The 14,091-nt window shown below is 31.1% G+C and overlaps 1 protein-coding gene across 1 annotated transcript; it reads left to right on the forward strand.

The window, feature by feature from the left end:
* The first annotated feature begins 7,918 nt into the window (after positions 1–7,918).
* LOC113857277 lies at positions 7,919–13,426 on the forward strand. Its single transcript, XM_027489084.1, has 5 exons — positions 7,919–8,283; positions 11,504–11,568; positions 11,648–11,708; positions 12,058–12,204; positions 13,137–13,426. The coding sequence occupies exons 1-5, from the start codon at positions 8,001–8,003 to the stop codon at positions 13,259–13,261; spliced, it is 681 nt and encodes a 226-aa protein (XP_027344885.1). The 5' UTR covers positions 7,919–8,000; the 3' UTR covers positions 13,262–13,426.
* The last annotated feature ends 665 nt before the right edge of the window (positions 13,427–14,091 follow it).

A 14,091-nucleotide genomic window follows, 5' to 3' on the forward strand; every position in this document is an offset into this window, starting at 1 on the left:
CTCTTTTTTGAACTTCCCTCTAAAGTTTTGGACAATTTTGGTATTTTTTTTTAATAATTTTACATGATTACGAATTTTCTTGCATATGATAGACTATAATTAATAATTCAAAAACAGACGAGAACATTTTAGTATCCCAAATATAGTTGATACTCTAGAATTTTAATCTTGATCAATACAGTACATATCACAATTAACATTTTTAATCAAATAAATTTAGAACGATTAAATATGTAAAAATTAAATAACACCAGAACAGTACAAAAAAGGTCAAAATTAATACAATTTACCTTGAACCACAATAAATAATGAAAAAAATCTATACAATTGAAAATTGCCTTAAGTATATACATTTTACTCATTAAAACTCACTAAGAATCTTTTGTACTTAATGTATTCTTCAAATATCTATGGCACATGTATGCATACCACTCCTTTTGAACTTGAAAATTTCTATTGTCAGGAAAGGTTGAGAATTGAAACTCTTGAAAAATATCCAAGACCTAACTAAATACACAAAGTTAAGTTAAATACAAAATTGAGGTAGAATTTAAGTAAAATATATTCAAATTATTAAGTAATTTGGATATGGATCCTTACATTAACTAAGGTTGTAGTTTGTCTATGGTGTAAAACACCTCCAATTACCTTATTGTTGACCTCACTCACTAGTCAAAAAGAGTCTTTCTAGAATATGGTTTTACATCAGTTAATAAGTAATTGGTTTAATAAAAAGTGGTGGAATTTTTTTAAATAACAAGAACTTTTTAACATTAATTGTGAATATAATTGATCCAAAAAGCAAGGAATTTTTTATATATCCTTGCTTTTGGGGCTCCTATTTCGCATGTTCAACAAGATCTACATATGGGTTATCTAACATAAAAAATTTCAGATTTTATCTCATCCATTTGCGTATTTTAATTATTTTAACCAAATTTTGTAATTATATTTATTTTTTATTGATTCTTTCTAGACATGATATAATTCTTATAATTCTATTTTGAATGATTTAAAATTATCAATAAAATTTTTTGGATATTTAATCTCTATTTACATTACTTGATTTTCATCTATTGGTCCCATTTCGATTAATTTTGCTAAAGTTATCTCAATTTTCAAGCCCCAATGTACTATTTATTTCTAAACCATGAAGATAAATGTAATAAATATTCATAAAATAATGACAATTCAGGGTGTTATAATTAGCAATACTACTACTCCATGTGCTAAGTATTTTTGATGATTTTTCATGGCACTCATAGATCTTTCTCACGAAAAACAAAGCTGATACTAGACCATTAATTCATAATTTTATCTTACCGGTGAAAACATAGTTTGACAAAACAATTAAAATCATTAGATTAAATAAGGGTGTTGATTTTAGTTATCAGTTTTTGTATGCTCAACGTGTAACACCTTCATTTTTTTATATTTAAATAAACAAATCTTTATGCGAATAGAAAATAATTTACTTAGTTTCACTCTCAAACTCTATAGTAACATAATAACAAAATTTACAAATTTTTTCTTATGAAAGTTTCATATTATTTCAAGGGTAAAATTTTGAAAACTTAAGATGATTAGATAAAATTTAACTTTATTTTTAACAAAACATGTAGCTCACTACGAATACATATAAAATTAGAATTTTTACTAAGGACGATAAGAAAATAATTTCAACAAACCCAAGTACCATGAATTTTAAATCTGGCCTTTAAAATCCTTTACGCAATTTAGTTATCATAAATTACAATTTAAATAAAATAGTACATTTTCTCAAACATTTTAAATCTCTACAGAGTAGTCTTCCCTTCAATACCCTTAGACTATGATTCTAGGGCGGGCAGACACCTTTCTCTCTTGACATCCATCACTTGAAAATATTAGTAAGGGTGAGTATCTCCCACCCCACTAAATCTCTGGTTTAGTATAAATAAATACTCACATGCATAGACAGTACTTAATAACACCAATCAACAGGGATTAATTCACAATAACACTCAAATCATACGTTTTACTATCACAAAATAATACACGCAAGATAAATAACCAATCACATTTGCTAACTTTCATAACATGCATCTGCTTACTATCATGCACGTCACAATACATGTTTTACACCACGTCAATCGATATGCCACCACACATGTGTCCCAATCACATCCGTCGATGTATTACAACACATGTATCGCGACAACATCAACCAACATGACACAATGCAAATATTCCAACTGCACCATTTCTATACTATCTCCTGCACATCACCCTTTCACATTCTTTTCACATTTACATTCAATGCCCCTGGGATCCCTTAAGAACTTCACAGCTTAGATAGCCGCCGGTTAGCCGCAGCAACACGGATACACGTGTGCCAACCCAGCCCCTTCTAGCAAAGGTATAGTCAAGAGTCTCATCAGAAAATGAGTGTGTGGCCTGTGAATGCTTTTATTTTCAGCAAATCGTTGTGCACTATCCACACAAGCATTCACCACCCTCATTTTTCCAAGATTTTCCAAATCTTTTCCGAATTCTATACCCCCAGTTGTATCACTTTAGCTATCTAAAATTACTACCACATTTCTCATTCTTTCCACACTCTTTTATAGAACAACGAGTCATAATACGTAAGCCTTAACCAAATAATTTGGTGAATTACAATACATATATTATGAGTATGTCCTTTGGATTGTACCACAATACCTGTATTGCAATTACATCTATTCATCTATTCTGACTTTCGTATTACAATTACTCTTTCCAGTATTTCATTCATATTCATATTCGTATACGACACACAGTGCCCACATTCAGTCACAGCACACGGTACACAGCCTATATTCATTTTCAACAACATTCAATATGTCATCTACACCCATTCGCTTCATTCAATCATTGACATGCTCACACACACTTGCATTTATGTCACCGGTTCACTCATTCGGCATACTTCAACTATTAAACAACACATATACAATAATCATGTCATTCATCATGCAAGCATCATCAACCAATCTCAACATACCTCAATCATCATTAAATATTCATCACACAAGTTCACACGTCACACAACCAATACAAGGAGTCGAAGGTTGGACACTTCCGGACTCAGCCCAGTCGTACAATCCCTCACTCACATTTCTCAATAATAGAGTCATCTATCCTAAGGCTGGGCATTATTCTAACTACTCCCAAATGATGTTTTCTGATTAAAAGTGTAATATTCCTTGAAGAACAAATTTATTCACGGTCTTTATTACAAATTACATTTAGATAGTAAACAAAATAGTTACGAATCCCTCATTTTAGCTACCCTAGAGGGGTTAGGGTTTGGGATTTACTCCCCCTTACCTTAGAATAGAAACCCACCACGAAATCAACGTTAGAATAGCTCCCCACATGGATCCTTCGTCCCTAAACCGTGGAAATCCTCATGAGAAACTGAGAATACAAGAAGATAGGGTGAGAAACCAAAACCCTAACTTATAAACTTACCTCTAAGCGTCTCAAACTTGATTTCAACCTTTAATCTAGCTCTTAAATTACTTTGGAGGTAATTTAATCGGTAGAAACGGATTGGGAGGAGAGAGAATCAAAAGGATTTCAAAGGGAGAGAGGAGAAATGGGTTTCTCGAACCCTAAACCCTTCAAATACCCCTCTGATCCCAACACGCTCGCTACAACGAGGCATCTCTCGCTGCAGTGACACTCCTTGTCACTATAGCAAAAATCTCAAAGAAAACTGCACCTTGGTTTCTGCAGAATCTTGTTACAGCGAGATTGCATCCAGAAATGTACCCTAAACTGTCGCTTTGTCGCTACAGCGAGGACCTCTTGCTGCAGCGAGAAGGTGACAGTTTCACGCCTTCCTCCCAGGGCCCTCTCGCTACAACAAGATATCTCTCGCTGCAGTAAGAATACCCTGTACCATACACTTCAATCCAGTCCCAAACATATTCAAATACTCATGTATGCATCTGTAATCATCTCACGTATTTACACCACCATCCAATACACATCATCATCAATAATTCAATCATACAAACACATGAAAATTTCAATATATATATATACACATACATAGTAATTAAAATATGATTATAAAATTTGGGGTGTTACAACATGTGATACTCAGGCGCTAGGCGAGGGCAGGGAGTGATCGCTGGTGCAGTGTGACACGGACAAGGAGCGGCTCCTAGCAGACTTCTAGCGGTAAGAGACACATAAATGAATTGAATTTACATTAGAATGAAAGAGGGATTTAGAGACTGAGTATATAGTTGAGGATAGCTTAAAGAAATTGATTAGGACTACCTATACCAACAAAATGCATTTACTTTTCGGTGGCCTATCACTTAAGAATTTCAAAGTTAAGTGTGCTTAACTTGGAGAAATTATGAGATGGGTGACCTTCTAAGAAGGGTGACCTTATGGGAAGTTCTCAAGAAGTGTGAGTAAGGACAAAACACACTAAAAAATCTTGTGTTGGTTTGTGGGGACAGTCGTTAATCCCGAATAAGTTGTTGGGCTGTTACACAACGTGGAATCTTACATCAATTGTTATGTATAGAAACTCCCCTTCTCCCTCAAATAAAATTCAATGGTTAAAGGAAAACATAAACACATTTTGAATGTAGCTAGATCACTACTCTTTCATTCTCACATGCCTAAATTTATTTTGGTCTTATGCTATTAGCTATGTTGTTTTCCTTTAAAATAAACTACATACACCAATATTAGGAGGAAAGTCACCATTTGATAATTACATAACATACTACCAAGTTTCTCTAACTTAAAAGTCTTAGGTAGCTTGTGCTTTGACTCCACTTTATTACATAATAGAACAAAATTAGATCCGAAGGTTAAGAAATGTTTTTTTTATAGAATTTAAACATAGAATGAAAGGTTATATTCTCTAGATCTATCAAATAGAGAAGTCTTTGTCTCTAGCAATGTTTTATTTTACTAGCACTCATTTTCCTTTTGTTCTAACAATTTTGAATTGAGTACTATGAATGAAAAACATCACAGATCCATTCAATTTTTTATTCATGATTTCAATTCTTCTAATATGATAAAATTCTCCAATCTCCTCCAACATGTTCTATCTTATAATTCCTTATCTTCATCACATTTAAAATTTGTTATGTTTATTTCTAATACAATTGAGCCTAAGTATTATAATCAAGTAGCACAGTATGATTGTTGGAACAAAGTCATGCATGAGGAGATGGTTGTTTTAGCCTTTATTCTGGAAGTTAATTTTTGGAGGGCAGAGAAGGGAAGGAGAAGACTTATGTAATATTTAGTCATACTTAAAAGTTTTTGAACAAGATAGAGAGAGAAAGTTTATAAACCCTCAATCTTATATTTTAAGTTTCCTTAATAAACACCTTATTGGTTCCAAGTGGGTTTATAAAATGAAGTATAATTCATATTGTACAATAGCTAGATACAATGCTAGGTTTAATTGCGAAAGGTTATAATCATATTGAAGTTTACATCACAAAACTAGTTTTTGCTTGACATAGACAATAAGAATGCCTTTTTACACAGTGATTTGGATGAGGAGATTTTCATGAAAATTCACAAGGAGTTAATTCTCCTACTCTCAACTTAGTATATAAACTTCATAAATCTATATATGGTTTGAAACAATTTAGTCAACATTGATTTGTCAAGCTATTTCACTATTTTATTTCACTCAATTACAAACAATCATTAAATGATAATTCCTAGTTTACCAAACATTTCAATGGATTTTTCACTATTATTTTAGTTTATGTGAATGATCTTATTTTTTTTGTACGAATGCTTTAAAAATTGCTTCAATCAAGCACATTTAAACAATCAATTCAAAATTGAAGTACAGGAAACTTTAAAATGTTTTCTTATATTAGAGATAGTTAGGAATACACTTTATCAACAAAAATATAATTTGGATTTATCTTAAACTAGTTATCTTTTTGTCAAACTATTTCCTACTTCTATGGTTAAAACCATCGAGTTTCAACAAAATGATGATACTCCACTTACTAATGTTGTTGGCTATAGCAGGCTTGTTGGAAAATTACTTTATCTAACCACAACACAACTTGACATTTGCTATGGCTCACCACACTCAAGCTCATCATAAACCACAATACGTGTGTTGAGATACATTAAGGACTCTCTTAGTTAGGAACTTTTTTATTCTTCTAACTTTTTTTTGCACGCTCAATTGTGATCTTTTCTACACTCTTGTTCTGTGATAGTCAATTAGCTCACATATTACTTCTAATAGTATGTTCTATAAAAGAACTAAACATATGAATATTAATTATCATTTGCTTTATAAAAACTTTAAAACAAACTCTTCCTTTTAGTTCCTATCTCAACACAAAATCAGCATGTTGATATCATGACTAAACCTCTTAATCCATCTCCTTTTTCATACTTTTTATCCAACTTGGAAGTCATTAACATTTTTTCTCCAACTTGCAGGAGTATTAGATACTAATTGTTCAAGTTAAATAAAATCAAAATTAGTTACTTTCTTCTTAGTTAGTTATTTTCTATATAATAGATTGCACAATAAGCTGTACTTCTCTTAAATGTTAGTTATTCTTATTATATTTTATATAATTATCAATTATATCATTGTAATCAATATAAAAAAAATACATTCTTACAACTCAATACAAATACGAGCTATTTTTTTTTATAATATCTTTAAGTTTACTCATCTTTATAAATAAGGTAATTAATCCAATATTTATTAGATAATAAAAATGCTTTAAATTTTATTGTTTATGGAGTTGTTTGGTAAAAAAAAAAAAGGAATTTTAAAGAGAAGGGAAAGGGGAATAAATATTTATTTTAAATAAATATATTTAAAATTAATATTTTTAAAATAAAAAATTAATATATTAACTTAAACTTAATATATTAATTATATATTAATTATTATAAATAATATATATTTCTCTTAATTTAAAATTAAAAAAATATGCCTCTCAAAGATACCATAAATTATGATAGTTCTTAACTTCTAATTTTTACATAATAGAACACATTTAGTTTTAACCGTTACTTTGAAAAAATAAAAAACTCTAAGTTGAGTTTGAAAAGAAAGAGAGATGAATTTTTACTTTTTGATAAATATTATTTCATTTTATAATTATTTTTATATAAAAGAAATAATACATATCTAATAATAATAATATAATTATTTTAATTTAAAAATAAAATTTTTGTTCTATTTTTTTTAATCTAACTCTCAAACATAATTTAAAGGAGTGATTTGTTAGATGTTAATTCAAAGTTTGTAGTTTAACACATGGAAGCAACTTCTCAGTATATATATTATTCTTGCTTCTTGAAAAGAAAATAATTTTCAGTTAATTTCTGTCAGTTTTAATTTTCAGTTACTATTTAAATTTTATTTATTTTCACTTTCTATAAATATAAATAATTAAAAATATTATATTGTTATTAAACTTAAAATATATTTAAGAAAAAAAGACTGCTTCCTTTTAAAATGAAGGACATTTTAAAAACCCCAGATGATATTAATATAATCCGAAATGCATTTATTTGGCTCTTTGATTAAGAACATTTTATTTTATATACTTTTACTTTTTAAACGCTGACTTAGTGTTTAGGACAATCATTTCCCTCAAATAACATCATATACACACCAAAATTTAGGGGTCTTTAAAACTACCTAGTACCCAGAGAGGAGCTTAACTATGAATATTGATAGGAAACAAAACAAAATAGTGAAAATACTCTTACCGTGTGTAAAATTTTGTTAAACTACATCATGTGGTATTTATCCACTATTCAACATTCAACCAGGATATAGTTATCCAATCTCTTGTCAAGCATTAAATGACTGCCACATACTCCACTCCATGTCCCATATATTCACTATCTTTGATCACCAGTCCCACCAAGCTAACCCATATGAGCAAACAACAACTAGTTTTCAGTCACAGTGTTTAACAATTCTTGCTGAAATGGAGGGCATTTTTGTACAGTCTCTCTCCTTTGCAAAAATTCCGAAGTCTCAAACTTGCTCTTTTTCTCTGTTGAATTCACCACTCTTGCTCAACTCCAATCCTACTTCAGTAGCTTTCAGTTCAGTATCCCATCATCATTTGCCCAAGTGCTTTCTATTTCAGCTACCTGGTGGTGTTAGACCCAAAGCAAGACAGAACCAGAACCTGGGAGTTGTGCTTGCCTCAGATGCTGCAAACCCAACAACCAATGATGAAGAAAGGTGGCTTCTTGAACCAGTTGGTTAGTTACATGATCTTACTCAATATAATCATCTCTAGAAGCTAGAGCCTTGTAATAACATTTGAAGAATAGCTAGAGCCTTGAATAACATTTGAAAAATTGTTAATGTCTGTTATGCCTATCTTTAGTTAGGATCTTTACTGACTTAAACTTTACATGCAAGGTGTCCCTTTAGATGCAATGCAGATAGGAATGTATATAAATATGAAAATATTGTTCCATTTTTTCTCTCTGTTTTTTGAGGTTGGGGTGTGGCAACTGTACTAGCCTATTTAAGGATCTAAAATCCTTCCTATAATATAGCATATTTTAATACATAATCCAATGTAGGATGCAGATTGCAGCATACACCAACCTAACATGATGAAATCATCACTTCCTACTAATTCCAGAAACTATCTTCAAGGTTTCAACATGGAACCAATCAATTCATGTAAAAAGGTTTCAAACCAATAAATTCATGCAATTTAGTCAAAGACGACAAACAGAATTTGGAAAATTGTAAAGGTGGCACCATTTGTACGGTGATTTAGATTGCTAGTGGAGAATTAGGAATTCTTTGACAGAACAACTTTTAGATTTGCACTGGAATTAGTTATCTGGAGCATTTGGTATGAGGCAAACATTTGATTTTTGGAATACATTATATTAACTAAAGGACATTCTGGCCATATTTTTATTTCTTTTTGAGGGCTTTCTATTTGCTTTGATTTATTTAATTCATGGGATAGTAATGCTGTCACTGGAGATTTGTTTAAACAAAAATTAACTGTTTGAAAATGGTATTTCCATCACAGTTATGCATGCTTTTTCTTCCGTGTCAACGGATATTAGTTTGAAAATGTACGTTACAACAACCACCAAAGTCCAAAACTTTTTCCCCCTTGGGGGAATTTGCTAAATAAGTCAAACGATGTCACTGTGTTCTGTCCTAAACTAATTCTTCAAAGAACCAATTTAATTGTAGAGCCTCTTTAATTGTATCACTCCGAGTCCTTTTTCGCAGACCTCTACCTATAATTTATTGGGCTATCTTCTGTTGATCAATTCTTCTAAATGAGTTATATGGGTCTTTTTCTCACGTCCCAACAATCTTGTCCTGGTTAGATACCACTCAAACTTTCTCTTTAATAAATTCATTCATAATCTTATCTTTTCCTGTTAGGCTACTCATTCAAAGCAAACATTTTTCTTTGCAGACTTTATCTTAGGCTCTTGTTGTCCCTTTATCTCCCAATAATAAGTACCATATGGCATCATTAGTCCCGTGGCTGTGCAGTAAAATTTTTCTTTTAGCTTAAGAGACTCCTTTATATCATAAATAATAACCTATGAATTCTTTCATCCACTTATCTTGAATTTTATCTTTTCTTGTTTGACAACTCATCATTCTCATCTTACAATCCTTATATTATGCTCTTGCCAGCCCTTTATTGCTCAACATTACCATAAAGTATTCACTTGTGCAGCAAAATTTTCCATTTAGCTTAAGAGAAAATGTTCCATCACAAATTACACCCAAAACATTCCTCAACATCATCCACCTGACTTAAATCTTATTATATACAGCTCCCTCTATTACACCATCACTTTGTATGGTAGGTCCAAGATACCTAAAATGAGTGAGTTGTAGCATGATATGATTTGCAATTTTTTTCTTCTAGTCAGTGCTAGCATATGTCTTGTTTAGCTTTCCTTCCTTATACTCAGTGGTTAGTTTGGTACAGGTATGTTAAATCTCCCTAAATTTTTAGCTTTCTTGGGCTGGTTGAATGTTAAGATATAGTTCACCAATCTTATGCAACAGAAAACCTGCATACACATCTTGAGATGCAACCTTGGCTTCCGCTTGAGTGTTGTAAATTCTACTTCGATTGTCTTATTAGGAATATAGAAGTCTTTGCTTCTTCTTTTAAGTCAAACATTAAATCTATAGTGAATGTAATCAAGCATTAAATAAGAAAGAAATGGTTTAACATAACATTTTCATATGGTCAGTAATACAAAAGAGGGTGTGAGGTTGAAGCTAAGAGGTCCAAAGGTTCAATGCTGGATCAGATAAGTTATGGGCCCTAAATATGATATTATAGAAGGAAGAATGATGGTAACAGGCAATGAGGTAGTTTTATGAGGTGTGAAGTGTTAGAGAGATTGACATGGATGAGGGGTTTTAGGCTGGTATGTGGATGGGAGAGGGATGTTATGGCTTTTGGAAGGGAATCTTCTGCTATTGCTTTAGGCAGAGATTTTTTACGGGAGAGCACAGTCTGGTATACTTCCATTTTAGATGCTCTGTGGAACACCTTTCCCTATTCAAACATACTAAACATACCAGCATATTGTTTCTGGTATCCTACTGAATTTTTACTACGAGTTCCTCTGGCAGTGTTGGTGGATGCATTATTTTCTCTTGTGATGTTAGGAACCTTTCTTATTTCACAATTATTTTTCAGTTCAAGTTCTTTGTTCTTCCTTCCTGCCAAATATGGAGTCCTTAATCAACATTGTGGAGTATTTTATGTTTTTTGGAGTAAACCTTGAGCTTTAAATCTTATGCTGTAAGGCTTTCAAACCTTGTACCCTTCCGCTGAATAAGGATTGAAATATACTGATGACTTAAATATAATCCTTCAGAAGTTTAGGCAATCTTGATCAATAAACAACTACGCTATTGGAAGCTTTATGATTTTAACAACTTGATGCCACCATTATGCCACCATATAATAAAGAACATAAAATGATACTTTGATCATGCTTCTTACTGTCTATACAAGAAATAGCTAAAGTACAGTATTTACACATTTGAATAAACTGTTAACATGTTATGCTGACTGGTTTACAATATAGGTGAAAAGTAATTCTGCATTTTATTTGTATAGCTGTTTTTAATTACATGTAACATGCTTCTTCAAGTTCAGGGGCTTAAATTTGGAGATGTTGGAAATCCTTTTTATTGTCCTCTTCTATACTATTTTTGCTGGCGTTATATGCTTCACTGTGTTGCAAGATAACTTGATACAAAAATTCAACATGACGCCAAACTTTTCCAATTTTCTTATCTTGACTGACTAGCTTACTGAGCTCAATCCTTCTTGATATTATAAATTGGACATCTTCTGTTATGCACTTTAATTATTTGTTTTAATTTGATTTTCTTTTTAGTCCTGAGATTGATGAGGTGCTATATAACATTGGAAATATAATCACTCTTATTGGATAGGAGATGGTGATACAAGGCATATAGGCTTCAAGGTTGCACTGCCAGGTGCATATGAAATTGCCTCTGTAAGTAATTTTAGCATCAATAATATTTTGTGTGACTGAGTATGCTTTAGAATGGTTGGCTTGATTTTGAATTATATAGAGTGAGGTGACTGTTGGACGCGTTCCTGAGAAAGCTGATCTGGTAATCCCAGTTGCAACAGGTATATTGCTCCAGTTGATACGTTTTGTTATGTAGTTTGACACTTTATTTTTTCTACAATTAAAAATACATCAAATTTAATATGGCAGAATCACATAAGTCTAAAGACCATCACAACCATTGTTTTCTTAAAATAAAGATTACAATTACACATTTGTCTTATGATTGGTTCTGTATTCTTATTCTAGATAAGCTCATTATTCCTAGTTGTAATTTGTTTCTCTTTAGAAGAATCTCTGAATCAGCCTTCAAATTGAATTATTATCAATTTTAACCTATTTGGTTCTCTTGACTTTCTCCAGAACAGGAACCATATTTTCACTTTTAAACTTCATCTCATGTATTTGTAGTGTCTGGCATGCATGCACGTATTCAGAAGAAACAAGGGAATCTCCTTGTCACAGATTTGGATAGCACCAATGGGACATTCATTGATGACAAACGGCTGAGACCTGGAGTCATTGCCACTGTATCATCTGGGAGTCTTATTACGTTTGGTACCTACTCTATCACAGTTTTATGTCTTTGGTTGTTTTCCTTTTTTGTTGAATAAATTATGCTACTTTTTATTTTCTCATTATGTACCCAACTAGAAATACTCTCAACTATACTAGGATCTTATAAGCTACTTTGAAAACCCCAAGAAAATTATACTGAAACTCAAGCACAGTTTGAAATGTCGACAATATACAAACTCTCAACTTGCTAGCACTGAAACTAGACACAACTATATGCTGAAATTTTGATTATTAAATTTGGTAATGTTGACACCCTTTTAAGTTTTCAAGACAAAAGTTTAAGCTAGTAGGTCAGAAGTCAAGAATTGTCTAAATACACATTTCTCTAGTATTATTTAATAGACTTGTTAGATATTGATTTAAATGTAAAGAATCCCTTGGGAAGAAATTTCAGGGTAGTTTAGCCAGAGTTTTACCTATACGAATATCGTAATTCCTGCCCTTTTCCTGTCATACAGTGTAGACCATTTAAGTCCATGATGCTTATTATCTTCTGGAACCAATATCTATGTATCATTGAAAATTCCAATGTTATTGTATGATAGTGATGACAGTGATAGAGATTATGGAATATCTTAGTTTGAAAGAAAAATATGCGGGTATTATAAAAATGCATCTCCAAATGCATCTTAACATCATAAAAAAATGTTAAGATGTCTCTCAGTGATAGAGTGAGAATCCTCCTTATAAAGCTTGAACAAACCTCTATGATTTAGCTTTCGGGAGTGAGATAGGTCTAATTTTTTAATATGTTAATCAAAGTCTGTCGAATTTGAATGTTGGAGCCACCTGCTAAACTTTACTTATTTTTTAATACGATCAATTGATTTTGGTGATCATTTTATGATGAATCTTTAAAGTTTTGATATATATGAATTTAGGTCCTTAATTTCTGACATTATCATTGCCAGGAGACACCCATTTGGCTATTTTTCGTGTATCAAAGGTCAAAGATGTGGAGCCAGCAGATATAGTCGAAGAAACCGAAGGTGAACTAGACACTGACAACAAACGTGATGATGCTGAAACAAGTTGAGCTTCTAGTTGTAGTTGTATGCTATGTTTTGTATAGCTAAAAATAAACAAACGAAATTTTCGGCTTTGATTAATTAAAACCATTAACGTATAATTCAATATTTTTCATAAAATGCAGATACTATGTAAACATAATCCCTACTCATTAGGAGGAATGTTCGTAGTTCAATTTAAATTGATTTTAAGATAAGAAGTCATTCAATTCAAATATAAAAATAAAATGTAGTTTAGCTTGGATCGATTTGAAGACAATCCAATCCAATTCTATCTAACGAAAAGTTGTTTGAATAGTTCATGAAAAAGATGTTTGATTTGGATAATTCGATTTTATTTGTTTATTTTGCTAATACGTTTTAAAGTACCACGTTCATATATCAACAATCTTATACAAAACAAAGTCAGTTGTTTTTGCTTTTGTTCTATTACTTTTGGAAGCATTTAATAAATTTTAAAATCTATAACAAATGTTAACATATGAATTTTTAATTAAAACCTATCCTAGAGTTTGATTTTAATAGACGATGAATGTAAAAAGTTTTATAATGTAAATCACTTATAAATTATCCTAAATATAGCTTTTAAGAATTAGGTCAAGAGGCACATTTAATTCTTATAAATAACTCTAATTTACGACTTATATACCAAAAATTTATATTTTTATTTTTATGAGTTTTTTTTCTGTTTTGTTTTGTTGGTAGAAGTTAGTAGAAATTTATGAATTTAGTATATATTTTTTTTAAATAGTATTATAAGTGTAAAGACTAAAACATACTTATATGGAAATTAAAATATTTTTTCTTAAGTGAAAGAGTTTTTGTAAAAAAACTTGTT

The sequence above is a fragment of the Abrus precatorius genome, unplaced genomic scaffold (genome assembly GCF_003935025.1).
Source record: "Abrus precatorius isolate BTA unplaced genomic scaffold, Abrus_2018 Scaffold1, whole genome shotgun sequence".
Classification (NCBI taxonomy): Eukaryota; Viridiplantae; Streptophyta; class Magnoliopsida; order Fabales; family Fabaceae; genus Abrus; species Abrus precatorius.